Source organism: Pristis pectinata, chromosome 8, assembly GCF_009764475.1.
Source record: "Pristis pectinata isolate sPriPec2 chromosome 8, sPriPec2.1.pri, whole genome shotgun sequence".
In the NCBI taxonomy this organism is placed as follows: Eukaryota; Metazoa; Chordata; class Chondrichthyes; order Rhinopristiformes; family Pristidae; genus Pristis; species Pristis pectinata.
In genome coordinates, this window is record NC_067412.1 from 940960 (window position 1) to 968716 (window position 27757).

At 48.7% G+C, this 27757-nt stretch overlaps 1 protein-coding gene across 7 annotated transcripts; it reads left to right on the forward strand.

The window, feature by feature from the left end:
- Positions 1 to 1280: 1280 nt before the first annotated feature.
- On the forward strand, positions 1281 to 27663 carry ccnf (cyclin F). 7 transcript variants are annotated; one of them, XM_052022554.1, is made up of 19 exons: positions 1281 to 1470; positions 5829 to 5917; positions 6943 to 7097; positions 7426 to 7521; positions 8518 to 8624; positions 9460 to 9527; positions 11230 to 11423; positions 11931 to 11984; positions 12549 to 12653; positions 13968 to 14045; positions 15234 to 15382; positions 16657 to 16821; positions 16930 to 17053; positions 18113 to 18293; positions 18664 to 18751; positions 19336 to 19435; positions 22332 to 22462; positions 23292 to 23464; positions 25325 to 27663. In XM_052022554.1, the coding sequence occupies exons 2-19, from the start codon at positions 5836 to 5838 to the stop codon at positions 25747 to 25749; spliced, it is 2475 nt and encodes an 824-aa protein (XP_051878514.1). In that variant the 5' UTR covers positions 1281 to 1470; positions 5829 to 5835; the 3' UTR covers positions 25750 to 27663. The 7 variants fall into 7 exon arrangements, with proteins under 7 accessions (XP_051878514.1, XP_051878515.1, XP_051878516.1 ...); XM_052022555.1 differs by having other exon boundaries at positions 5836 to 5917; XM_052022556.1 differs by lacking the exon at positions 5829 to 5917.
- The last annotated feature ends 94 nt before the right edge of the window (positions 27664 to 27757 follow it).

Below are 27757 nucleotides of genomic sequence, written 5' to 3' on the forward strand. Positions count from 1 at the left end.
TTAGTGACAAGCCGAACCTCCTCAACCTCCTAAGAAAATAAAGCTGCTGGCGCGCCTTCCTTGTGATTGCATCGATGTGCTGGGCCCAGGACAGGTCGTCCGAAATGTTAACGCCCGGGAATTTAAAGCTGCTGACCCTCTCCAGCTCTGACCCACCAATGAGAACTGGCGTGTGGTCTCCTGACTTCACCTTCCTGAAGTCAATGACTAGTTCCTCCTGATCGACTGGTCCCTCCTGCCCCCCGCCCCATCACCATGTCTCCCTCCCCTCCTCCACTCATAACCCTCCCACTGGCTCTCACCCCTCTACCCCTCACCCCCCTCCTCACCCCACCCACAATCACCCCCACCACCCTTCACCACCACCCCTCACCCTCCCCACCAACCCTCACCCCACCCCAACCCTCACCCTACCCACCATCACCCCTCACCCTCCCCATCACCCCTCACCCCAACCCTCCCCACCAACCCTCACCCCTCCCTTCACCACCACCACTCACCCCCTCCTCACCCTTCACTACCTCTCACCCCCACCCCAACCCTCACCGCACCCTACCCACCCCTCACCCTCCCCACCAACACCCCTCACCCCAACCCTCACCCCCACCCCAACCCTCACCCTACACCCCCACCACCCTTCACCACCACCCCTCACCCTCCCCACCAACCCTCACCCCTCCCTTCACCACCACCACTCACCCCCTCCCCACCAACCCTCACCCCCACCCTTCACTACCTCTCACCCCCAACCCTCACTGCACCCTACCCACCACTCACCCCCACCTCACCCTCCCCACCCCTCACCCTCCCCACCAACCCTCACCCCACCCCAACCCTCACCCCTCCCCCCTCACCCTCCCCACCAACACCCCTCACCCCAACCCTCACCCCCACCCCAACCCTCACCCTACCCACCACACCCCCACCTCACCCTCCCCACCAACCCTCACCCCCCACCACCCCTCACCTCCCCACCAACCCTCACCCTCACCCCCTCCACCCCCCCCCCCCCAGTACCGGGGACAGGTCCGCCGGGTGCACCTCCCCCTCCCCACCACAGGGGGCACCACTTTCGCTCCGCCGGCGCCCGATTCGAAAGTGCATTCTCTGCAGCCAATGGGAAACGCGCACAACCCGGAAGCGACGCTGAACCCACCAATGACGGGGAGGAATGAGGGAACGAGGGCTTGTGATTGACTGCGGGGAAGCCCAATGGGCGTGGCGCGTTTCCGCGACAGTCAGCCAATCAGTGCTGCCTATTTTGAATAGGTTCTCGAGCGGTGGGTTTGAAACGGTCGGTGCGCGGGGCGGCGGGAGAGCGGCGGCGGCGGGAGCGAGCACCGGGCGCGGGAGCGAGCACCGGCCGGAGCGGCGGCGGCGGGAGCGAGCACCGGGAGCGGCGGCGCGCCGGCGGATCTCGGTGTGTGGGTGGACGGGACCGGCGGCGTCGGTTGAAGATGCGGCCGGAGGGTGAGAGCGGGGGGTGAGAGAGCGGAGGGAGAGGGAGAGGGAGAGGGAGAGGGAGGGGGGGGGGGAGGGAGAGGGAGGGGGGGGGGAGGGAGAGGGAGGGGGGGGGGGAGGGAGAGGGAGGGGGGGGGAGGGAGGGGAGGGGAGGGGGGAGAGGGAGGGGAGGGGAGGGGGAGAGGGAGGGGAGGGGGGGGGGGGAGAGGGAGGGGAGGGGGGGGAGGGGGGAGAGGGAGGGAGGGGGGAGAGGGAGGGGAGGGGAGAGGGAGGGAGGGGAGGGGAGGGAGGGGAGAGGGAGGGGGGGAGGGGAGGGGGAGGGGAGAGGGAGGGGAGGGGGGGGGAGAGGGAGGGGGGGGGAGGGAGGGGAGGGGGGGGAGGGAGAGGGAGGGGAGGGGAGGGGGGGGAGGGGAGAGGGGGGGGGGGAGGGAGAGGGAGGGGAGGGGGGGAGGGAGAGGGAGGGGAGGGGGGAGGGGAGGGAGGGGAGGGGGGAGGGGGGAGGGGAGGGGGAGAGGGAGGGGGGGGAGGGGAGAGGGAGGGGAGGGGGGGGAGGGGAGAGGGAGGAGGGGAGGGGAGGGAGGGGAGGGAGGGGGGGAGGGGGGGAGGGAGAGGGAGGGGAGGGGAGGGGGGGGAGGGGAGAGGGAGGGGGGGGAGGGAGAGGGAGGGGAGGGGGGGAGGGGAGAGGGAGGGGAGGGGGGGAGGGAGAGGGAGGGGAGGGGGGGAGGGAGAGGGGGGGAGGGGGGGAGGGAGAGGGAGGGAGAGGGAGGGAGGGAGGGGGGTGAGAGGGAGGGGGTGAGAGGGAGGGAGGGGGGTGAGAGGGAGGGAGGGAGGGGGGTGAGAGGGAGGGAGGGGGGTGAGAGGGAGGGAGGGAGGGGGGTGAGAGAGGGGGGGTGAGAGGGAGGGAGGGGGTGAGAGGGAGGGAGGGAGGGGGGTGAGAGGGAGGGAGGGGGGTGAGAGGGAGGGAGGGGGGTGAGAGGGGGGAGGGAGGGGGGTGAGAGGGAGGGGGTGAGAGGGAGGGAGGAGGGTGAGAGGGAGGGAGTGGGGTGAGAGGGAGGGGGGGAGAGGGAGGGAGGGGGGTGAGAGGGAGGGGGGGAGAGGGAGGGAGGGGGGTGAGAGGGAGGGAGGGAGGGGGGTGAGAGGGAGGGAGGGAGGGGGGTGAGAGGGAGGGGGGGGGTGAGAGGGAGGGGGGGGGGAGAGGGAGGGAGGGGGGGGAGGGGGAGGGAGAGGGAGGGAGAGGGGGGGGGAGGGGGAGGGGGGGAGGGAGAGGGGGGGGGAGGGAGAGGGGGGGGAGGAGAGGGAGGGAGAGGGGAGAGGGGAGAGGGAGGAGAGGGAGGGAGGGGGAGGGAGGGAGAGGGAGGGAGAGGGAGGGAGAGGGGGGAGGGAGGGGGAGGGAGGGAGGGGGAGGAGGGAGAGGGAGGGAGGGGGGTGAGAGGGAGGGAGGGAGGGGGGTGAGAGGGAGGGAGGGGGGTGAGAGGGAGGGAGGGGGGAGAGGGAGGGAGGGGGGGGAGAGGGAGGGAGGGGGGGGAGGGGGAGGGGGGAGAGGGAGGGGGGGGGAGGGGGAGGGGGGGAGGGAGAGGGAGGGAGAGGGAGGGGAGGGAGGGGGAGAGAGGGAGGGGGAGGGAGGGAGGGGGGGGGAGGGAGGGGGAGGAGGGAGAGGGAGGGGGGGGAGGGAGAGGGAGGGAGGGGAGGGAGGGAGGGGGAGGAGGGAGAGGGAGGGGGGGGAGGGAGAGGGAGGGAGGGGGGAGAGGGGGGGGAGGAGGGGGGGAGGGAGCGGGGGGAGAGGGAGGGGGGGGAGGGAGGGGGGAGAGGGGGGGGAGGGAGCGGGGGGAGAGGGGGGGGGAGAGGGCGGGGGGAGAGGGGTGGGGAGAGGGGGGGGGAGGGGGGAGAGAGGGCGGGGGGAGAGAGGGCGGGGGGAGGGGGGGGAGAGGGGGGGAGAGAGGGCGGGGGAGGAGGGGGGAGAGGGCGGGGGGAGGGGGGGGAGAGAGGACGAGGGGGAGGGGGGGGGAGGAGGGGGAGGGGGGGAGAGGGGGGGAGGAGGGGGGGGGAGAGGGAGAGGAGGGGGGGGAGGAGGGGGTGAGAGCGGGGGAGAGGGGGGGGCGGGGGGAGAGGGGAGAGGAGGGGGAGAGAGGGGGAGAGGGGGGGAGAGGGGGGGAGAGAGGGAGGGGGAGGAGGGGGGGAGGGGGAGAGGGGGGAGAGGGAGGAGGGGGAGAGAGGCGGGGGGAGAGAGGGGGGGAGAGGAGGGGGGAGAGCGGGGGGTGAGAGCGGGGGGAGAGGGGGGGAGAGGGGGGGGTGAGGGCGGGGGGAGAGGGGGGGGAGAGGGCGGGGAGAGAGGGGGGAGGAGAGGGAGAGGAGGGGGGGAGAGAGGGGAGAGGAGGGGGGGAGGGGGGAGAGGGGGAGGAGGGGGGGAGAGGGAGGGGGGGAGGAGGGGGAGAGGGAGAGGGGGAGAGGAGGGGGAGAGGGAGGGGGAGAGGGAGGGGAGAGGAGGGGGGGGAGGAGAGGGAGAGGAGGGGGGAGAGGGGGAGGGGAGAGGAGGGGGAGGGGGAGAGGAGAGGGGGAGAGGAGGGAGAGGAGGGGGAGAGGGAGGGGGGGAGGAGGGGGAGAGGGAGAGGAGAGGGAGAGGGGGGAGAGGAGGGAGGGGGGGAGGGGGGGGAGGAGGGAGGGAGAGGAGGGGGAGAGGAGGGAGGGAGAGGGGGAGAGCGGGGGGAGAGGGAGAGGTGAGAGGGGGGAGAGGAGGGGGGAGAGGGAGGGGGGGAGAGGGAGAGGGGGGAGAGGGAGAGGGGGGGAGGAGGGAGGGGAGAGGAGGGGGAGAGCGGGGGGAGAGGGAGAGGAGGAGGAGGGAGAGGAGAGGGAGAGGAGGGGGGGAGAGGAGGGGGAGAGGAGGGTGAGAGAGGGGGGAGAGGAGGGTGAGAGAGGGGAGAGGGGGGGAGAGGGAGAGGGGGGAGAGGGGGGGGGGGAGAGGGGGGGGGAGAGGAGGGAGGGGAGGGAGAGGAGGGAGGGAGAGGGAGGGAGAGGGGGGAGGGAGAGGGAGAGGGGGGAGAGGGGGGGAGGGAGAGGGAGAGGGGGGGAGGGAGGGGGGGGAGAGGGGGAGAGGGGAGAGGGGGGAGAGGAGGGGGGAGGGAGGGGAGGGCGGAGAGGAGGAGGAGGGGGAGGGGGGAGGGGAGGGGGGAGAGGAGGGGAGGGGGAGAGGAGGGGAGGGGGGAGGGGAGGGGGGAGAGGGAGGGGATGGGGAGAGGAGGGGGAGGGGGGGAGGGGAGAGGGGGGGAGGGGGGAGAGGGAGAGGAGGGGGAGGGGGGAGAGGGGGGAGGGGGAGGGAGGGGAGGGGGGAGAGGGAGGGAGGGGGGGAGGGGGAGGGAGGGGGGGAGAGGAGGGAGGGGGGGGGGAGGGAGGGGGGAGAGGAGGGAGGGAGGGGGGGAGAGGAGGGAGGGGGGGGAGGGAGGGGGGGAGAGGAGGGAGGGAGGGGGGGAGGGAGGCGGGGAGAGGAGGGAGGGAGAGGGGAGGAGGGAGAGGAGGGAGGGGGGAGAGGGGGAGAGGAGGGGGGAGAGGGGGAGGGGGAGAGGGGGGAGGGGGAGGGGAGGGAGGGGGGGAGGGGGGGGGGGGGAGGGGAGGGAGGGGGGGGAGAGGGAGAGGGAGGGAGGGGGAGAGGGGAGGGAGGGAGGGGGAGAGGAGGGGGAGGGGGAGGAGAGGGGGGAGGGGAGAGAGGGGAGGGGGCAGGGGGGAGGGGGTAGGGGAGGGGGTGGGGTGAGGGGAGGGGGGAGGTAGGGGTGAGGGGAGGAGGGGAGAGGGGGTGAGGGGAGTGGAGAGGTGGGGAGAGGGGGTGGGGGTGAAGGTTGGGGAGGGGGTGAGGGTTGGGGGGAAGGGTTGGGGGTGAGGGGTGGGGGAGCGATGGTGAAGTCTCCGTCCGCCCTGGGACGTGTCCATTGGTGAAAGTGATGGATTATTCCACAGTATCCATGTCACAGATGTTCACTCTGGGATCACCCTGACCTGTGGCTGAGCCAGACCAGAAGGAGTGTTGTACCCTGGTGTGGGGCAGGGGCAGGCGGATAGTATCGTGAAGTTTCTTCTGAATGAGTGAAATGCAGCTGACAACAGTTTTTTGGGAAGAGGAAAGGTTTCCTTTGCAGACCCTCTCCCCATCTGTGTTGTTGGGGAGCCTGCATTGAAAGATGTGCCTTGACTCAGTGCCATCTTCTCTCAGCAATCAGGGATGGGCAATAAGCCCTGACCTTGTTAACAGTATGCACATGGCCAAAAACAGTGGCCTGATTGTGTTTTAAGATTGATTTGAAAAAATTTTTACTATTAATGCAAAGTAGTGGTTTGCATGTGATATTTGAGTGCCTCATGATGTAATAAATAACTGTCAGTTTACAGATGGAACATAAAACCATTGGAGAAGCAAGAGGCCACTTGGCTCTTTGCGCCTGCTCCACCGTTCGTCCAGTCGTGAGTGATGGTCAGTTCCACGCCACTTTCCTGCAATATCCCTGATTCCCTTCACATCCAGAAATCAGGCAGTTTGAATGAGTGCAACCACTGGGCCTCTAAAGACCTCCCAGGTAGATAATTCCAATGATTCCCATGAAGAAGCTTCTTCTCGTCTCAGTCCTATTCCTTATTCTGAGATGATGTTCCCTAGTTTTGGATCTCTCAGCTGGGGATACATCCTCCCTGCATCCAGCTTGTCAAACCCTGCAGGAATTATGTAAGTTTCAATGAGATCGCCTCTCATTCATCTAAACTCTGGAGAATAGAGGCCTAGGCTGCTCAATCTCTTCTCACACACAACACCTGCTGTCCCTGGGACCAGTCTGGTTATCCTGCGCTGAATCCACCTGGGGCAAGTATATCACTTCTTGGGTAAGGCACCAAAGCTGTCCATAGTACTTGGTCTCATCCCACCAAGGCTATTTCTAAATGCAGTAAAACATCTTTACTCATGCGCTCAAATCCTCTCGTAATAAAGGCCAATGTACCATTTGCCTTCTACCACCAGCTGCACTGCTGGTTGGCTTTCAGTACAAGCACCTCTCAGTCCCTTTGAACATCAATACTTCGCAATCTTTCACCAAAAAATCTTTGCTTTTCTGTTTTATCCACCAAAATGGATAACTTCATATTTTACCGTGTTATATTAGGTAGGTGCATTAGGTTGAATTTTGTGCTAAGGAAATCCTTTAAGCTAAATTGGAATCCGTTGGAGGAAGTAGTGAAGGTTGTACTGAATGATTTTGACGGGAGTCATTTAAAAGAAATAGGTAAAGCAGGTTGTGTAAATCTGCCAGTGTGTGGCATGGTGCTGGTTCAGTATCCGGTTTCCCCTGATTTGCTCCAGTTCTTGTGAGTGTTCCATTGTAGGAAGGCAGGAACCCTACAGGGTATCTAAACAGCTTTGGCTCTTATGTGTATTTTATGGAACTAGGGTTTCTAGAACAAAATGTCAAATCAAATTTCTTTACCATTCTAATCTTTCACTTTCAGTGTTTCACTGTAACTGTGCAAAATGTGTCTCACTACCTGCAATACAGAAAGTTAAGAAAAGTACACCTGCCCTGACACTGCTCAGTCTTCCAGCTGACGTTTTGCTTTACGTTTTGGAATGTCTCCCTGCTCAGGATATTTTGCGTTTCAGAGCGGTAAGTTAGTTGTCATTCATGTAAGTGGTGTGATGAGAACAAAAAAAATTCCACCACGAGAGCAACAAATAATCTTATGTTCACACTCTCACTTCACGTCAGAAAGATATGCAAGTGGTACTTAGTGTCAATGTGCAGCATTTGCACTATTGCATGCTGAATCCACAACCAGAGTATTTGACATTCAAGTCTGCCTACATTTACCAATTACTGAGCTTTAGTGAAACATTTTTGTAGCTATTTCCATGTATTGTAGTGATAATCTCTGAATTCCCCCTCTATTGCAGTGACCACCAGTGCAGTGAGTGTTTCTTTTATATAATTCAAGGTTAATGGCGGAATTCTTAAAGTTGCCACACAAGTTGACAGGGTGGTTAAGGAGACGTGTGGCATGCTGGCCTTCATTGAGTTCAAAAGCTGCAAGGTAATGTTGCAGGTCTGTAAAACTCTGGTTAGACCACACCTGAAGTATTGTCATTTCTAGTCACCTCATTATAGGAAGGATGTGGAAGCTTTAGAGGGAGTGCAGAGGTGATTTCCCTGGATGTTGCCTGGATTGGAGAGCATGTTTTATGAGGATAGATTGAGTGAGCTAGGGCTTTTCTCTTTAGAGCGACAGAGGATGAGAGGGGACTTGATAGAGGTGTATAAGATTATGAGGGGCATAGATAGAGTGGACAGCCAGCACCTTTTTCCCTATGACTAATACCAGAGGACATCAGTTTAAGGTGAGAGGAGGAAAGTTTAGGGGAGATGTCAGAGGTAGGTTCTTTACACAGAGAGTGGTGGGTGTCTGGAACGCACTGCCGGGGGTGGTGGTAGAGGCTTATACCATAGGGACATTTAAGAGACTCTTAGATAGGCACATGGAAGTAAGAAAAATGGAGGGTTATGGGCTGTGTAGGAGGGAAGGGTTAGATTGATCAAGGCTTAGGTGTTTATGTAGGTCGGCACAACATCGTGGGCCAAAGGGCCCGTACTGTGCTGTACTGTTCTATGATCAAACCAGTAGATGCTTGGGTGCACCGTCAATCTCCTGTGTCCTTCTCGATGACCTGGCAACCCCAGTGCCTGGGTCTCGATGGGGTTCTGAATCGCAGTGGTTGGGTATTGAAGAGTTAAGTTGTTGGGTAAGGTTTGGATTGGCTGTGGTTGGGTTTTAATTTTACAGCTGAGCAGATCTCAGTTTGTTCTGCTGCTATAGCCTTGGAACCAACGTTACAGACAAATGGGTCACAATCGCAGCTAGCCAAAAGTTCTCACACTGCGACCCTGATTGTGTCCAGAGGAAAGGATCCCTTATCTGAACTAAGGTGGCCTGAGTGCTTGCCTACATTACAGTTTTTCAAAGAATGCGTTGTTCTTAATATAAATTGTGTGAGATGTTGACAGTTGAAACCCTTCTACTCCTGCTTTTCAGGTACACCCTCTCTTTAAAGCCCTTGTTGACAATCACTCTAGTGTTTGGGCCCATGCAAATTTTCAGGAGATTTGGCCGTCTCCAGTAAATCGGTGGCTCTTTGAAAGGTACGGTTATAAAATGCGCTGCTGTTTCCGTGTCTGATTTTCAAAGAAGATAAATAGAAGCAGGTGTAGGCACTTATCACCTCCTCCTGCCCACTCCTCGTTCACCTCCTGCCTGCCCGATCTTTTACCTCAGCACCGCTCTCCTGCACTAGCTCTCTATGCATTAATTCCCTATCGATCTCTGACTGATCCTCCAACCCTCTTGGATAGAGAATTTCACTATGCTCTTGAATGAAGACATTTCTTCTCACTTGTCCTGAATGGTTGACCATACTTTGAGACATTCATCTAGACTCGAGAGTAGCTAAAGTTGCCTTGGTCTCCTCATACAACCGAGCTCGCCATCCCGGGAACCAATCTACTCTCAGTCACAAATCGGGCAGGGATATCTTCCCATCTGAACAGTATTCCAGAAATCCAGGCTGTCTGCTCAATCCTATTGTTATTTTCCATGTACCCTATTGCCATTTCTGGAATCCAATATTTTCCCTACTAGTGATGTGGAGCTAGCCTCATCTCTTGCTTGTTCGCTTGTCTCGTTTGGAACAAGCTATTCTGTTCCATTACTGTTTCATGTATGTGTTGTTGCATCATTGCCTACAGTTTACTTGGTGTGATTCAGGTGCTAAACCAGCAAATGTTCATTCCAGCATTGGCCCTTCCCCTTGAGTGCCCAAAGAAAGATGAACTTTGTTCCTAAATGTATGAAATGCAGATTTCTTATTAAAACCATAAGTGTACTATTGTTAAACTATTGAAACCAAAGTGTTAACTGCATCTGTTTGGGAACGGGAGGAACTCTCTGCTACAGCCCTCATGACTCTCTCTTTTCTAGGGCTGCAGAAAGTGGAAACTTTGAGGCTGCTGTAAAGCTTGGGATAGCGTATCTTTACAATGAAGGGCGTAAGTATTGATCCTGCTGCATGAAATGTTATACTGATGGGTCACAAAACATCAGTGGAAGATTTAAAGGAACTTTTAGACAATGAATTTGGAATGCTTTCCACGGAACTGTGAAGCAGAGTCCATAAGTTCTTTTAAAGGCAATTTGATATTTGGTTTGGAACAGGGTAAATGATATGAGAACTTGGCAATGCAGTGAAATTAGACTAGGAAAACACCAGTGCAGATTTCGGTTCTGTAATGTTCTGTGATTATAATTCTGGACCAGACACAATGCACAACTTGACGGAGGCATGGGTGAGGCAGGGTGGGTGATATTCTTAATTACTGTTGTAGTTTCATTTTTCTCCTGTTTGGTTTTCTACCTGGAAGGATGTCACATTATTAAATAAGTGTGTTAAAGTGAGCTTCTCGGCCCTTTCCACCAGCCGCCAGAAGCAGACGGAAAGTGTGACTGAATTTGTTCTGAATGGTGCTCCATTGGTGCGTTGAGTGAACTGACCACCTTAAACACTGTGTTTTGACACATAAACCTTGTACCTGTTGATTATTGTGAACAATGTCTAGAAGAACAGCTGGTATTTATAAAATTACTAAATATTTATATGTTTCAGATGAAAATGTCATTGCATTTTCTTCATGACTCAGTGGTATTTTGTGTAATGATTTCCTTTAAACATTTGGAGAGACTTTGTATTTCTATGGTACATTTTGCAACCCTTATTTTAAATGCTTCACAGCCAGTGAAGTTGTTTTGTAGTGTTGTGCACACCAAGCCCACACTTGCAATGATATGAAAGTAGCCAGAATATCCGTTTGTGTGCTGTCAGCAGAAAGCTGCCCAGTTCAAAATATTGCTTGGGGATCTTTACATCCACCTGTGACAGCAGTCAGCACTCCTATTAACATTCACCTGAGGGACATACTTTAGAATCCTGACCAATTACCTTCCACCTTTAGTCTCTATCAAATGGAACGGTGGTAGGTTTCTGTATCGCACCCCATGTGTTTTAAATGTCTGCCCTGCAGTCCCCTCTTCGTGAGGAACTGCAAAACTTGAGTCATCAACTTTGGGGAGTAAATTGCAAATTCTGCGTGCCTTTGTGCATGTATTTCCTTTTTAAAAAAGGGTTTACTTTGACCAAGTAGTTCAAATAACTCAGTTGTACAAAGGATCAGTGTGCCAGTACAGATTTAATGTACAATAAATTTCAGACAATCGCGTATGTGCATACAGCATTGATACGAATCCTGGGTTGATGGTTGAAAATGTGCAGAAACTAAAGCTTAGCCTAGTCCACTGTCTTGCTGGAATCTGGTGTAAACTGCACTTGCCAAGTTGCTTGTGGAGTTAGAGGTTTGTTCAGGTCATCTTGCTGTCTGAGCTAGTTACTGGAAGCTGGAAAAATCTGATATTTATTTGGGCAAATAACCAAACATCAAACACAACAGTGAATCTGATTAGTTTTTCAATTCTCCAATTTGGAATCCAGAATAAGCAGCTTATCAAACTGAGCTTTATTTAAATGTATAGATTGTCGATGCATGCCTACTGTAATCTTGAAAGAAGGGTTGGAATGAAATAGCTTGATGTTCTGAGCAATCTTTTAACTTGTGGCAGGCCTGTGGTTAAAATGCAACTTTGTGGGCCTGTACTTCTGTTGCTTTCTGTTAAGTGATCAAATGCACTTTTATTTCCCAGTTTCAGTTTCTGATGAAGGGCGTGCTGAAGTGAATGGACTGAAGGCCTCCCATTTCTTCAGTCTGGCTGAGAGTCTGAATGTTGATGCAAGCCCATTTGTTTGGCTGTTCATTAGACCACCGTGGTCTCTGACTGGCAGTTGCTGTAAGGCCGTTGTCTATGATAGTTTAAAGAACGAGTGCCAATTACAATCAGTAAGTTTTTTTCTATCAACTAGGCTTGATAAATTCATCTATAGAATAGTTTTTGCATTGTTTTGTATCTGCTAACTTAGTTCTTTATGGTTTGTAAACAGGGCAGTAACGTAGTTTTCTTCTGTGGGAAATCTACCGTTGGGAATTGTTTTCAAATAGATTGCCTTCCAGTTCTTCAGGAAGCTTTCTAGTTTCCTTTATTTTTTTGCTATTGTTATTTATTTCCAAGTATCAGGGAAAGGGCACAGTACCCTAGTGGATGTGAAAGATAGTAAGTTATTTGCTTATAGATTAACTTTAATATCTACTGACACAATAAAATTTGACAGGAATTGAAACACCTTGCTGAATGCAGACTGTCTATTTTGTGAAAGAAGCAGTGGATTGAGATCCTTTCCTAAGTGCAATGTAGACTGTTGTAACTTGCAGAACTAATTGGGCACAGGTGCTGAATGCTGCGACAGATCTGGGCAAGTTTTTACATCGTGTATTATTGTCTTTTTTTAGGCTAAGGCGGCATCGCTAACTTATTGTTTGGCCAAAGTTCTGAGTCTCTTTGAGGTTGGTATCATAGTAATTAAGCTTAATCTCTCGCAATCCTCTGCATAGCACCGTTCTCTGGCCCCGCATCAGCCCATCGTCTGAAACCCTCGTGCATGCCTTTTGTCACTTCTGCACATGAAAATTATTCTGGCTTGTCTCCCTCAGGTTTGCACCCTCTATCTTTGGAGCTCATACAAAATTCTACCCTTTTATCCCATGCTTTCAAATTCCTCCTTCACTTCAGTTTCAACCTTCTCTCACCCTGTAACCATCTGTATCAGTGCTGCTTCAGCTGTTGCCTTATTGCCGATTCTGCTTCACTCCACTGACCATTGTCCATATCTGACTGCTTAGACCTAGAATTACTGGGTCTGCTTAGTTAAGGACTGCTTAATAAAGGACTGCTTAGTCCTTCACTCCCTGTTCTGATCATGTTGCAGTTATGTGCCCTCGTATCTCCTTGACCAGTATGATGTGGCATTTAATTTAATCACTTTTGTTATGATGCAGTGATATAGGTGCTATTGTTGCAAGTTAATGTTCGAGCAGCATTCTATTAAATAAACTTTTCCTTCAATTTAGGATGAAGAGAAGCAGAAGCAGGCTATATCAATGTTCGAAGAATCTTCTTGTCACGGGTGTTTGCCAAGTTCTTACCACTTGTGGGAGAGAAACCATAAAGAAGCAGTAAGTTAGATACAGTGTTGATTTTCTGGAATGGAAAATTCTTTGTTATTCCAGCATCCAGCACGTGCTGTGGGTTCTCCAGAAAGTGTTAACATACTGCTCAATCTTTCAAAAGGCCTGAGCTCTGTCTGTGGCCTTCAGTGAGAGGTGGGCGTCCGGAGAGAAACTAAATGTGTACTTCATGGCAACTTTGGTTGTGATAGAAGGTTGTGTACTTTTAATTGGTCTATTGTTCCAGTATTTTGGCACTGGCTTTCTACTTATTACAGCTGACTGAACTTTAGACTGACCGTTTCTGCTTGTTCATGCAGGTGGGCATTGGTTCCTAGTTACAGAGTCCCAACAAGTACCTTTTGGGTGTTCCTGGCTTTAACCCTGGCCATGTGAGGTTAGCACATTCTCCCTGTAACTGTGTGGAGGTGCTCTGGTTATCTCCCATGTTCCCTAGATGTACTGATGCAGTAATTTACAATTAGCCTTGGTGCTGGTGGTAGTAGGAGAACGAGGAAGAGTTAATGAGCGAATAAGTTACAGGGAAATAGCTGGAGGAATGGAATTGCTCTGGGAGCCAGCATATTCTCCAATAAGCCAAATGCCTTCATATCATGAGGAAAATGGGCATTATGGCTTCATTTTGGATCACAAACACTGGTACAGACGATGATGTTTTCCCAGAGTTGCACAGATTCATAATTTGGGTGCTGGCTATCCAAACTTAAGGCCACAATTGAATGAGGTATAACTTTCATGATGTGTCTTAGGCTGGCTCAGCGTCCTTGAGGTAGCAGAGCCTGTGGGTAAAGTGCATTTTTCAAAGAGCCTGAGTTTGAGCGAGTAGTGCTACAGGTGGTCATGGATGAGTTCACATCTTCCATCTGTGAGGAAGCCCCTTTTTAAAAACTGGTTGGAAGGATAAATGGGATACGTAGGCAAAGGCTGGTGGGTTTGAGATTTGGGGTAGGCACATTTCGAACTTATTCAAATACTTTGAATCTTAAATTCGGCCCCCTGTTTTTTTTACTTTTAGAAAAGATTTGTTTAAGAGAGGACTCAAAAAGATCTTTCATATTTCCCCGTGTGTCTGCGTGGGTTTCCTCCGGGTGCTCCGGTTTCCTCCCACATTCCAAAGACGTACAGGTTAGGAAGTTGTGGGCATGCTATGTTGGTGCCGAAACCATGGCGACACTTGCAGGCAGCCCCAGAACACTCTATGCAAAAGATGCATTTCACTGTGTGTTTCAATGTATATGTGACTAAAACGATATGTTATCTTATCTTCCCATTCAGTATTTGTGGATGATTTTGTTTTGTTAGGTGGCTGATCCTGGGAGGTTCCTTCAGAGCCTGAGGAAATTGCGTGATTATGCAACAAAAGGATGCTGGGAAGCACAGGTAGATGCAGCAGGGAGCAAACATTGATTCCCTTTACCGTAGTTGACAGAAGCTTCCTAATTGGAGACTTAAATGGACAAAGAATTTAAAATTAATGTTATTATTGTGGGACATCTAAGTTCTGCTCATTCACCGATTTATAAATTATGACCAAAACAGTGGTGTCCCATTACCTGAGGAATTGCCGCAATGCTGTGTAGGATGGGCTGGCTTGAAACCTGCTAGTTCCATGCCTGTAGTTTCTGTGCAAAACTGATTTTGAGGTGGAATTCACTTTGAAAACATTTGTTCACTCTGGTCAATCTGAAGATGGTCTTAGCCTTATGATGGCAACTGATTTGAGTGGATTATATCCTAAGGATTTGATGAATGCACCAAGCAGAATGTCACACAACCTGTTCCTGTTTTTTTTTAAGGACTGCAAAGTATTTAACTTGGGAAGTTTTCCTTCGACGTGGACACGAGACTGGCAGGCAATGTGTCATGAGCTTTCATCTTCCACAATAACCCTTTGAAATGGCATGTTATCAAATGCCTTCTGAAAATCTAAGAATAACACATCTACCCATTCCTCTGTTACCCTTGTCAAACATGATTTCTCTTTTACAAAACATTGTTGACTTTGCTGGGTTATCTTAAATTTTCCCAAATGTCCTGCTGTAGCGTCTTTAATAATGGTTTCTAGCACTTTGCCTGTGACAGATGTTAAACTAACGGACCTGTAGCTTCCTGCTTTTAGTCTCCCTTTTCCTTTGAATAAAGGAGATACATTCACCAAAATATCAAAGTAAGTTGCCGGCCATCCAGAATTGAGGTGACCACCTTCCCCCAAGAGTTAGTAATTCTTTTACCCAAGGGGCTGTGAAAGCACAGTCAATGACCCTATTCAAGTTAGAGATCGATAGATGTTTATATCTGTGGGAATCCAAGAATGTGGGCTTGCTGACGTAAATGATTGATCGTGCTCCTGTCGAATGCAATACAGCCATTCCTTTCGTAATCTGTAGCTTCTTGCAGTCTGGTGCTTTCCTCCTCCCAATCAACTCCGTGGCCAACATTTGTACCACTGGTTGGAGTATGACTCCGGATTGTTCTGGGAACAATATTTAACAAATCTGAGGGGAGGGTCTTGCAGTAGTAGCCTGTAATTTTTGAATTGCGTAAGACGTATTTACAATTCTGTTTCAGTTGACATTAGCCAAAGCCTGTGGAAGTGGCAGTCTGCTTGGACTGAAGTCTAAACCTAAAGATCTTGTGGCCCAAATTTTTCAGTCTTCCTGTCCATCCTTCAAACAGAAAATGTTCAAAGTACAAAAGGGCATGAATGACACAATGAGGTAAATGCAATTATTTTCAGTGTTGATTTATTTTAAGTTGAAATACTAAACAGAAACATTCCTATCCAAGTAACTCATCTGGATGCTGTCTGTTTTTGGCATTGCATGTCAGGAAGGTTACATTGGCCTTGAAGGGAAATGTAGTACAGATTTACTAAAGTTGCAGTGCACTAAAAGGGCAAGTTGCATAAATTGATTGCACTTCTGACTTTGAAGGTTGGTGTTTATACACAGCACAAACCATTCGCCCAACTAACTTCTGCCAATGTTTATGCTCCACGGGAAAATCTGCACAGTGCAAAGATCAAACATTGAATAAAGACACATTCCTAAAGTAAGAGCTAGATTCATGACCCTCACAAAAGGGTAGTGGGAATCTTGAACACTCCTCTCCCAGCAGTGATTGTTATGCTGCAGGGATAATTGAAATGAGATTAGTAGCTTCTCTCAAGAATATATTTCAATGATATAAATCAACAGTGGGTAGGTGGAGGCATTCTATTCTGCTCAGTTTGCTCCTGTTCTTGTGGACTGTCCTCTCTTACCTTTTTAACTTGCATCATTAAAACAACTTGACGTCCAGTCGTTTTGTTGAATTTGAAACAGAATGCCGGAAACATTCAGTAGGGCAGGTAGCATGTGTTGAGAGAAACCTATTACTGGACATTGCATCGTTCCCATGTAGTGGCTGAGAATCCAATTTTGCCACAAACAAATAAAATAGCTTCCTTTATGTAATAATTCGTAGGTGTCAAGTTGGATGCTTTTATAATCGATAAAGCAAGCTGTTGCTCTCAGGGATAGTTTCCATTTTGGCTCAGTAATGGGTATAGCACCAGTGGTTGAGAATGGTGCTTGTATGTTGCTGTTTGATAATTAAGGGAGAGTTTTATCTTTTTGGGAAGATGTTGAACATCTTGTGGATCTGACGTAGAATCAACTGAGTTTGAAATTATTTCTGTCTAACATTTGACAATAGTGTCATTGATTTATTCCTTGACATTGAGAAGCATTTGATAACACACCATATGGATAGCTTAGGAAAATGTGTCCCATTGTATAAAGAGGTTTACCCTGAATAGGGACTGTTTTGGCTTGTGGGAGATCTGCTTGAATCGGTTGCTTCTCCCTTTGTGCTCATTAGCAGAGCAGGGTACTCCCTTACCTGCACATTTACCATAGCTTTCTGCCATTTTATGCTATTTTGAAATCTGCACAAACCAATCCTGTATAGAAATGGCTGTGGCATAACCAACAGTTTTCCTTCCCTTCAGGTACATTTTAATCGATTGGCTCGTGGAAGTGACCAGCATGAAGGACTTTTCCAGCTTGTGTCTGCACGTTACCGTGGCAAATGTAGATCGGTACCTGATGCTGCGCTCTGTACCCAGGGGTAGACTCCAGTTGTTGGGGATAGCCTGTATGGTTATCTGCACACGGTAAGGTTAACAAACAGCCATTTTACCTTCATAAAACTGCTGCACAATGTTTTATTTTTCTGATTCAAGGTCTTTACAGGTTTTTTGTTTAAATTTCTTCCTCCATAGTTTTATTAGTAAAGAGATCCTCACAATTCGCGAAGCAGTCTGGCTTACGGACAACACTTACAAGTACGAAGACCTAGTACGAATGATGGGAGAGATCATTTCTGCACTTCGAGGAAAAATTAAAGTGAGTGACTACAGATGCCATGCAGAACTGAAGCAGGGGCGTTGGTTTATAGTGAAAACTACAAGGATAGATGGAGCAAAATGAGCTTGGGCAAGGAATTTAAAAACTCATCACAATGTGGTACAAAATTTCCAAGTCTGTCCAGTGTACATTCCCTTGCATTTGGTCCATGAAGCTCTTCCATAAACAGATCCTGTTTCCCTTTCAACTGGAGTGTGCGGCATAGCCAGAGGTGGATAGGCACACTGCAGTTACAGAGTTGTACAGCACAGGAACAGGCCCTTCAGCTCACTGCATCCATGCTGACCATCCTGCCTATCTATATAATCCCACTGCCTGCATTCATTCCAGGTCCCTCTGTGCCCTGCTCATTCACGTACCTGTCCAGATGCCTCTTCAATGTTGTTCCTGTTCCAGCCTCCTCCTCCTCCTCTGGCAGCTCGTTCCAGATACCAACTTCTCTGTGTGTGGAAATATTTACCCCTCAGTACCCCTTTATATCTCCTCCCTCTCACCTTAAACCCATATCGTCTAGTTTTAGACACCCCTATCGTATTAATCCCATCTTCCAGCACTTTTGCTCGTGTCTAGTCGAACACTTGAACTGCCTCGGCCATCTCCTAAATGCTGTCAGCAATGCTGCTTGCACCACTCGCCACTCTCCCCTGCCGTACATCAGTGTGCTCTAATTTCATCCATATCTGCAGCCTACCCTACCTATACCTGTCCTAACTTCCTATACCTCATTTGTGTCCCCTCTTAATCTCCTGCACTCCAGGGAGAACACACCTTGCCTCTCCAATCACTCCTTGTAACTGAAACACTCCATTCCAGGCACTGTCTTCATAATGCGGAAATTGCCAAAATGATGTCTCATTTTATTTTCTGTGCATCGTTCTCTGAATGTCTAAGCAGATAGCGGTACATTTAAGGAAACTGAAATTGTAGGTTCTCATCTAAAAGCTGTGGACTTTTCCTGCAGTTTATTGGGACAATATGAGAACATTAAATCCACCTTTCAAACTAGTGCATAATTCATGTCGATCTTTATTTTTACAGACACCTACCATTCTGGATTATGCAGAAGTGCTGCTGGCAATATCTCCACTAGAAAGGCACACCGTCCATCTATTTAACTACATCTGCGAGCTGTCACTGCTCTATACAGACATCTCTGTTTATTCCCCCTCCATGACAGCTGCTGCTGCTTTGCTATTGGCTCGAGTGCTCCACAAGCAAGGTTAGTATACAGCAGTGTAGATTATGTGACGTGCATGTTTCAAATGCAAATGCTACTATTCGAATCAGTAACATTTATGGTGCTGTATTAGCTGCACCGAATTACTGTATTGCTATGGAAAGCAGACATTTGGCGCAGTTTTGAAATGAGTTGCTTAAATTGCAGAAACCTTGCAGGGACGGGGCAAAGGGCAGAGAGTGGGACTGTCTTCATTTCTCTTTGCAGGCTTCAGTGGCTGCTATCTGTGTTCTTACCATTCCTGAATCTGATTCAGTACCAGTATGAAGAGCTGGCATGTTCAATGATGGCTCTGGTTGAAAGCACATAACTCCCTGTAGCTGTAACACCGGTTTTGTCTTTTCTCTTCTAGCCCTGCCATGGTCCAGCCAGCTTACAGAATCCACTGGATTTACATTAGAGAGTCTCATTCCATGTGTAATAACCCTGCATAAAAAATGGTGAGAACTACCAAATGCCATCCAACTAATTGTGTGGTTTTATATAATATGTCCAATCGCGTATAAATTCTCAAATGGTTCTTTTCTATATTAATGTTAATTGCCCAAAATGTGCTGGGCAGACTGTCTGCACTGTATAAATAACTTTTACTGCTTGAGGGTTAAATATTTACAGGCCTCCATCTTCAGGCCCATTAGTGCTGGATACCTTTTGGTACTGCAAAACTTCATCCAGCAATTTATTGGGCAACGCTGTCATTAAACATTTGTATGTTGTGCTATTTCAAAGGATAGCTATAATACTTCTCCACTATCTGCAGGCAACGTAGCTCAGTGCATTGGGAAGGGGCTTTACTCCTAAACTCATTGCTACTTCCCTGAGAATGATGGCTACATGTGTCATCAATATTTAATTGTGTATTGAGCTGTTTTACGTAAATGTCCATTTTTTTTTGGGTAAATGGTTGTTTTGGAGCCTTTTTTTAAAAATCCACTTAATTTAATTATGTACGTTTGTAGGTGACAAGGTAACACTTGAGAAACTAACTCTTGCGTGATTTATTCTTAAAAATAAATTCTTCTAGCTTCCATAATGAAGTGCCCAGGGATTACAGGCAAGTCTCTCTGACTGCTGTAAAGCAAAGATTTGAGGATGAACGTCATCAGCAAATAAGCAAGGAAAAGGTAGGTGATTCCGGGTAGAAAAACTGGTGTGATGTGTTGATAAATCCTGCACAACTCCACAGGTATCTGTGTATTGCACAGCTGTCAATCAAATGATCGTCAATGCCCTGTCTTTGCATTATGCCTGTCTATTAATCCATCAGTCCAAATTAATTGTTGTGTGTACTTTTTAAGTGGTATCCTTTTTCTCCCCCCACCATCTACAAACTTGCTGCATTGTAGCAGAGGGTCATTCTGGCACTTTGAACCACATCATGGCTGTTAATGTTGGTTTTAGTTCTGTATTTAGGGTAAGGATATCACCAGCAATGCCAGTGCTCATTATCCATCCATCATTGGCTTGCTGGGCTGCTTCAGCACACCTTTTCAAAGCCATCTGTGTTAGTGGCCTGGAGTCACGTAACAGCTGGACTGGGCAAAGACGTCAGATTTCCTCCCCTAAAGGGTGTAATGAACACAACTGCTTTTTTACAACAATCCAGTAGTTTCTACATGAACATTTTTTAAACAAAACCAAGTGGTAGGAAAATCAGCCCGTTGAAAATGTTCTGCCATTCAATGAGATCCAATCTCAGCCTCGACATTCCGTTCTCTCCCCATACCTTGTAACTCCAATGTCTGTCGGCCTCTGCCCCGAGTATACTCACCAACTCTGCAGCTCTCTAGGGTCAAGAATTCCACACCATTTGGACAGAAGAGATTCCTCTTCCTGTCTTAACCGGGTGGCCCCTAGTGCTAGATGCCCCCACTGGGGGAAACATCCTCTGTGTCCGCCCCTTCTATCCCACTCAGAATGCTCTGCTGCAATAAAGTTGCCTGTCATTCTCCTGTATTCCAATGAGCACAGGCCCGACCTGCTCAATCTCCTTTCATACGTCAACCCATTCATCCCAGGAATTGAGCTAATGAACCTTCTCTGCACTTCCTCTGGAACTGTGCCTATCCTCTCCTCCTTTATCCAATCTCTTGCATCTACAAAGAACTCTTGCAAATTTGTCAGATACCTGCTTCTCTTATGACTTTTTTTAAATGTCCTGCTATTACCTTCTCGATACATTCCAACGTTTCCAGATGTTTGGCCAACAGTTCCCTCCTATCCTGAATGGTAGCATTATATTTGTGTTTTTCCAATCCTCTGGGACCTTACAGAGTCCAGGAAATTTTGGCAGATTACAACCAACACATACGTTATCTCTGCAGCCACATCCTTTACATCCCTGGAATGCTGTGTCCAGTTTTGGTCACCCTGTTATAGGAAAGACACTTCAAACTGGAGAGGGTGCAGAAGAGATTTACGAGGATGCTGCCTGAATTAGAGGGCCTGCATTATAGGGAGAGGTTGGCCACGCTGGATCTTTATTCCTTGGAGCGCAGGAGAATGAGGGGCGACCTCATAGAAGTTTATAAAATCATGAGGGGTATGGATAAGGTGGACGGTCAGTCTTTTCCCCAGGGTTGGGGAGTCCATGACTAGAGCGCACAGATACAAGATAAGAGGGGAGGGATTTAAAAGAGACCTGAGAGGTGACTTCTTTACACAGAGGGTGGTGAGTACTGGAACGAGCTGCCAGAGGAAGTGGTCGAGGTGGGTACAATTGCAACATTTAAGAGGTATTTGGATAGGTACATGGAGGGGAGGGGTTTGGAGGGTTATGGGACGAACACGGGCAACTGGGACTAGCAGGGAGGATGCTGTGGTCAGCATGGACCAGTTGGGCCAAAGGGCCTGTTTCTGTGCTGTATTACTCTGACTCTTAAGACCCTAGGATGCAGGTCATCAGGTCTTGAGCTGAATTTGTTTGCCCAGTACTTTTTCTCCAGTAATTGTGTCACGTTCCCTTCCAGTGGCCCTTTGATTGTCTGTTATTATTTTGTGGCCATCATTATTACTGACGAGTTTAAAAATTTCAGATTTAAATTTCACAGCTGTAAGGTGGGGCTTGTACTCAGGTCTCAGCACTGTGCCAGATGTGCACGTGCTTCAGTGGTGCTGCTCCTTCCAACAATGTTAGGCCACCACTCCCCTGGCAAACCTTGTGGCTACACAAGCCTGTGTGATTCCCCTGTCATAGTTAACAAATTCAAAAATCTATTTTTCTACAGACTCTCTGCCAATCTTATTTCATATTCAAGCTAATTTTCCTTTATGTCAGACAGATCTCCAGGGAGTCTGGCTTGGGTTTCCTCTCTGAGGGAACATTCAGAGACTGTGCCCTTGTAAAGATGTCCTGCTCTGTTTCTTTCTTCCACCCTAATTGGTTGGATCTCTAAGTTTGCTGGAATCATTCCTCCTGCTATTAGACAACCGGTATCTTTTTTCCCATGGTCAAAATGCCTAGAGGGCATGCATTTAATGTACGAGGGGAAAAGTTCAAAGGAGATGTGCAGGGCAAGTTTTTTTTACACACGGAGTGGGTGCCTGGAATGCACTGCCAGGGGTGGTGGTGAAGGAAAATATGATAGAGGTGTTTAAGAGGCTCTTGGATGGGCAGATGAATGTGCAGGGAAAGGAGGGATATGGACCATGTGCAGGCAGAAGGGGTTAGTTTAATTAGGTTTCATTAGCTTAATTAGTTCAGCACAACATGATGGGCCAAAGGGCCTGTTCCTGTGCGTACTGTTCCATTGTTTCTTCCTGCTTTGTCCTTTTCCATTACTAATAGAAACGTCATGAAACACTGGTCACATCTGCTGGGCAGTTTGCCCACTGTTCTCCAGTTAACCCAGAACTACATCCCCCTTCAGACAGCAAATGGATTGGAGAAGGTTCTCTGAATGCATGTGACGATGAAGGCCTTGAAAGCTGGTGAAGCCAGGATAAAGGTTCAAGATGAGAGTAACTTTGGAAGTGGCTGTTGCAATGCTTTCTATTAACGACACTTGTGGTCAATGTTAGGTGATGGATTACAATGAGCTGTGTAGTCTTCTGGGAATAAAAGAGGAAAGTGGACCTTCACCACCTTCTGTTCACACCGTTCCTGAGATCCAGACCTTTTTGACATCGCCTTCAGGCAACAAAACAAAACGGTAAGAATTGTTGTAAGCCTTAACTAAAGAACTTAAAGATAGTCTTTATCAAGCAGTTCCTCCAAGCAAGAAGGGCACGTCAGTTCAATGTGTACTTCTGGTTTTCTCATTTTCCAAAGACACACTGGCTGCCGGGAGAATTGGCTAATGACTGGTGGGACTATCAAAGGGGAGTTGGTGGGCATGTGAGAGAGGATAGGTTGTAGAGAAGTCAGAAGTCCTATTCCTTGTCCACCTACCACTAATTTGTACTCCCTGTAGGCCTTTAACTAGCTGCCACGTGTCTACACCGATTTACCTGCTTGAATTTTCTACTTTACGTGCCACCTTGATCCCCGAGGTGCTGCTGCCATTCCCATTCTTGTATTGTGGGAGTGTTGGGTTAGTGAAGGACACTCTGCAATACACTGTTCCAGGTTCTGCCTTGAACACTTGTAACAAAGGTTGTCTTTCATTCGGCAGCAGAGTGAGGAGAACTTGCTGAGCGGTAGCCTTTAAATTTACCTCAAAATTTGCCAGAATATCACATTTTCTTAACTTGTCCTTTTAAACTGGACCAGGATCAAGCAAAGCTTCCACTCGGCATGTCGGCTTTTCCCGCTGGCTTGTAATTTGAGAGTAGTGGTGGAAAGAGATCAAGCGATCTCTTAATTGTTGTATCACATCAGGTGTCTGTCTGTAGCGATGCTTGAACTCAACAGGTCTACACTATTCTCCAGTGGTCAGTGCACTTAACCTTTGGAGAAGGGAGAATCTTTTGTACAAACAAGTTTGCCAAAATCATGTTTCTGTTGCAAGTTTGCCTGAATATTTTATTCCCTTTGTTCAGACGAAGAGAAGATAGTTTTCGAGAAGACAGAGGTAACTTTGTGGCAACTCCTATTGTTGAATTATCTAATCATGAGGACACCTTCCTGGGCGACTTCGTGGATCTGAGTTTAGACTTGTCCTGCACTGGGTATGAAGGAGACCAGGAAAGTGAAGAGGAGAAACATGTTGATAGTAAGTTCATTATATTAAATACTTCACAACAGAAGTGTGTGTGTATCTAATGAATTGGTTCTCGGACCCCAATATTTGCTGGTGCTTTACCCTTGGTCTCTGAGTGGCCATCTTCACCCAGTGCCTCTGGGATTCAGTCTGAGCCACAATGTTGCTGTAGACATCAAATGTTCTTGTATCTACAATTATAGAGTCATGCAGCACAGAAACGGGCCCTTCGGCCCAACTGGTCCATGCCAACCAAGATTCCCATCTAAGCTAGTCCCATTTGGCCCATATCCTTCTAAACCTTTCCTATCCACTTACCTGTACTTATTTTAAATGTTTAATGTACCTGCCTCAACCACTTCCTCTAGCAGCTCATTCCATATACTGACCACCCTCTGGGTGAAAGAATTGTCCCTTTGGTCCTTATTAAATTTTTCCCCTCTCACCTTGAACCGATGCCCTCTAGTTCTTGACTCCCCAACCCTGGGAAAAAGACCATACACATTCACACTATCTACACCCCTCATGATTTTGTACACGATAAGGCCACCCCTCATTCTCCTATGCTCCAATGGGGGGAAAAAAGTCCCAACCTGCTCAATCTTTCTCCATTACTCAGCCCTTCAAGTCAACATCCTCGTAAATCTCTTCTGCACTCCTTCCAGTTTAATGGCATCCTTGCTATAGCAGGGTGACCAAAAATCAACTCCATATTCTAAATGCAGCTTCACCATTGTCTTGTACAACTGCACCATGACATCCCAACTTCTATACTCAGTGCCCTGAATGATGAAAGCCAGCATGGCAAAAGCCCTCTTCACCCCCCCTGTCTACCTGTGACAACATTTTCAGGGAACCATGTACTTGAACTCCAAGGTCCCCCTGTTCTGCAACACTCCCCAGTGCCCTGCCGTTCACTGTGAAAGTCCTACACTGGTTTGACTTCCCGAGTGCAATACCCTGCACTATTCCAAATTAAACTCCATTTACCATTCCTTAGCCCACTTGCCCAGCTGATCACCATCTTCACTGTCAACTACACCACCTCTTTTGTTGTCATCTGCAGACTTGCTAACCACGTCTTGTTCTTTCTCATCCAAATCATTGATATAGATGCCAAACAGCAGTTGGCCCAGCACCGAGCCTGGGGCACACCACTAACCACAAGCCTCCAGTCTGGAAAACAACCTTCCACCATCACCCTTTGCTTCCTATCATCAAGCCAATTCTGTATCCAATTAGCCAGCTCTCCCTGGATCCCACACAGCCTACCATGTGGAACCTTATCAAAGGCCTTACTGAAGTCCATGTAGCACGTCTACCTCCCTGCCCTCATCGACCTTGTTGGTTACTTCAAAAACTCAATCAAATTCACGAGACATGATCTCTGACACAGAGCCATGCTGACTATCCCTAATCAATGCCTGTCTTCCCAAATACTTGTATATCTTGCCCCTCCAGTAACTTACCTACCGCAGATGTTAGACTTACTGGTCTATAGTTCCCAGGTTTTCTTTGCAGCCCTTGGATAAAAGGACAACATAGACAAAAGAGCCTTGCTAAAATCCACGTCGACTGCATCAAACGCCCTGTCCTCTTCAGCCCTTCGCAAAGAATCGGTTGTGACTCTTATGGAACTTTCTCTGTTCTTGATTGATCTGTGTTTCTAAATGAAGGTATATGTGGCGCCTTAGAGTCTGTGTGTGTACTCGGTGTGGGGAATAACTGATGCTGAGAGTGAAGGAAATCTATTAACGCCACTACTTCAGTTGACTGCTGCTTCATATTTCCTCTCCTTTGTATTTAAAGTTCTTTGTAAGCAATTAACCAGCTGGTCCACAATATTTGCCTAAAAATAATGTCTTATTGCAGTTACTGATGCTGCTGGAGTTGAGGACGCAGCTGCGGCGAGTGGGAATTGTGAAGCAACAGATGAAGAGAGTGACGACAGCCTGCTGGATGATCAGCTGCTGCCTGGCTCACAGAGATCTGCAGCACCATGTGCCTTCCGAGAGCTGCAAGGGGAACTCAGCTCAGGCTACTCATCTGTGACCAGTGAAAGCTCCTCCTCCTCAGACACCAGACAGCCGTTGCCATCTACTTCAAGGCTGTCTCCCACAGTGGACCGCATGAACCCAACACCTTCCTCCTTCAGCACAGAAAGCTGGCACCTGCTCCACGAATCGGAACCCGAAGGGCACGGGAACTGGTCCCCGCCCTCTCGCAGGAGGCCTATCAAACGCAAGAATGGTGCAGAGCACAATAAAGGTGACTCGAACTTGGGTTTGAGGGTCTAACAGAAAATTGCCTCGAGCTTTGAAAACAAATTGCTGTTCAATTGGAATGAATTTGATATTGGTAACGTAATTGGTTCTGTACAATATTGTAAGATTTGAGTAAAATCGAAACTAAGGGGGAATGCACTGTGCTGAATTGTAGTCCTAAATGTTTTAAAATGGCAACTTGAGCAGTCCTAGGGACTGGCATTTTGTTTGTACTTGATCATCCCATTGGTGACACTTTGGAAATGGTGCTAAGGCTACTGTTTACATCCCTGTAACATTGGGAGCGTTACATTTAAACACTTTTATACTGATCTCTACATGGCTTCTTCTAGTTTTACGAGTTACAGCCCAACATTAGACAATTTAGGATTGTATAATTTGGTACAATGCGCACTTTTCTCAAATGCCTAGTCATATCAAGGGTACTTGGGTATTGGCCAAAAAGCCCAATACACTGAACAAATAAACTCTCATTACACACCTCATTTGGGGTGTTCTATTTAGCTTTGGGGCTCTTTGGGCAATGATTTGGTTTCCAAATTGATGTGTACTTTAATTTTCAATGTAAAATCTGCTTTTCCTTGGCTCCCTGCATGAGGCTAGAACCTGCCCTGACCAAAGCCTTGTCGTGTCTGTCTGTCAATGCTGTCGTTTCTGGATTCAGGCACTGAAATAGTATGTTGTTTGTTGCCACTGCCTTTCAAAAGAAATAGACGATGTTAAGGAGACTCTTAAGAGTCTCACTAGCTGTTCAACACTAAAGTTCATTGTCTTTGATATGAGACCACGTTTACAGCTGTTTGACAAAACCACTTCACCTCATTTTAAAGGTGATGACACTTCTAACTGGATCATATTTCTCCACAGCACTGGGTCCAGCAGTAAATGCAGAGAGTGGTCTGTTTGTACAGTGTCTAATGTTTGGAAATGGTCAATTTAGTGTTTTTCTTGGCTGCATTTTTGTCAGTGTGAGGAAAGTATCCTTCCATCTATTTGTTGGGAATCTGTGCACGCAGTCATTGAACTCCAGTTACTTGAAATTCACATTAAATGTGTACAGCTTGATCAAATGGAAGCCTACTGTGCATTTGTGCTGAAGCTATTGATGGACAACAGTTAAATAATGCAAATGATCACTGCTAAAATTGAAATATTGGCAAGCTGTGAAAATGAAAGCTACAGTGCAACAATGCGTTGTAGTAGAAAGTTATTCAGGGAACATGTCGCAAAAAAACGCATAATACTTGATGGGCAGTTAGCCCGGGAAAATGACCAAACTAAGTGTCTTTTAAACTTTTTGATTATGTTGACAACCAAGTACATTTTTATTTGAAATGACTTTCATTTCATAGTTTGTTTTCATTGTAAATGAAATTCAATGTATTTTTGTAAAAAAAAAAGAAAATTAAGATGACTGCTTTGTGATCTCACCCTTTCAAAATAAAGGGTCTGGGTCTGGAAAATGTGTGTTGGCACTTTGGAGCTTCAACTGGTTCTGTGGGCAAAATCTACAATTATTCCTGAGTTTTTGTTTAGTAAAATAAATTGAATCAATTCTGGTTCATGCCCCACCTTGAGTTTAATGTTTCCTGTTTGCCTCTGAACTTGGCTTTTAAATGTCAACTCTATTAACAATCTGCCAGGTGCAGAAACTCCAGGCCCAGGAATACCTGACTTGACACAATTGCAGCTGTCAAATCTGAGAAACTTTTGATGCTGGGAAAATAATTCAAATTCTTGAATTTAAAACTTCTCTGGAACCACCGTTGCTTAACTCTAAATATCTCACCTTGAGCATGTTAGCACTGTATGTGAACGTCATTGTTATGTACTTTCTTTTGGCTAGCCTATCTATTTAATAACTGTCAAATGTATACTTTCTTACATGCAGTGTCATAGTAAAGATGTGTTCTTCAAAGTGGTTAATTGACGAGTTGGCCTGTGTGTTTACAGCAATTACTGGCTTGATTTAAGACTGATTCATAATGGGCTCTGGAACTGATTCCTCGTGTAATAGCAT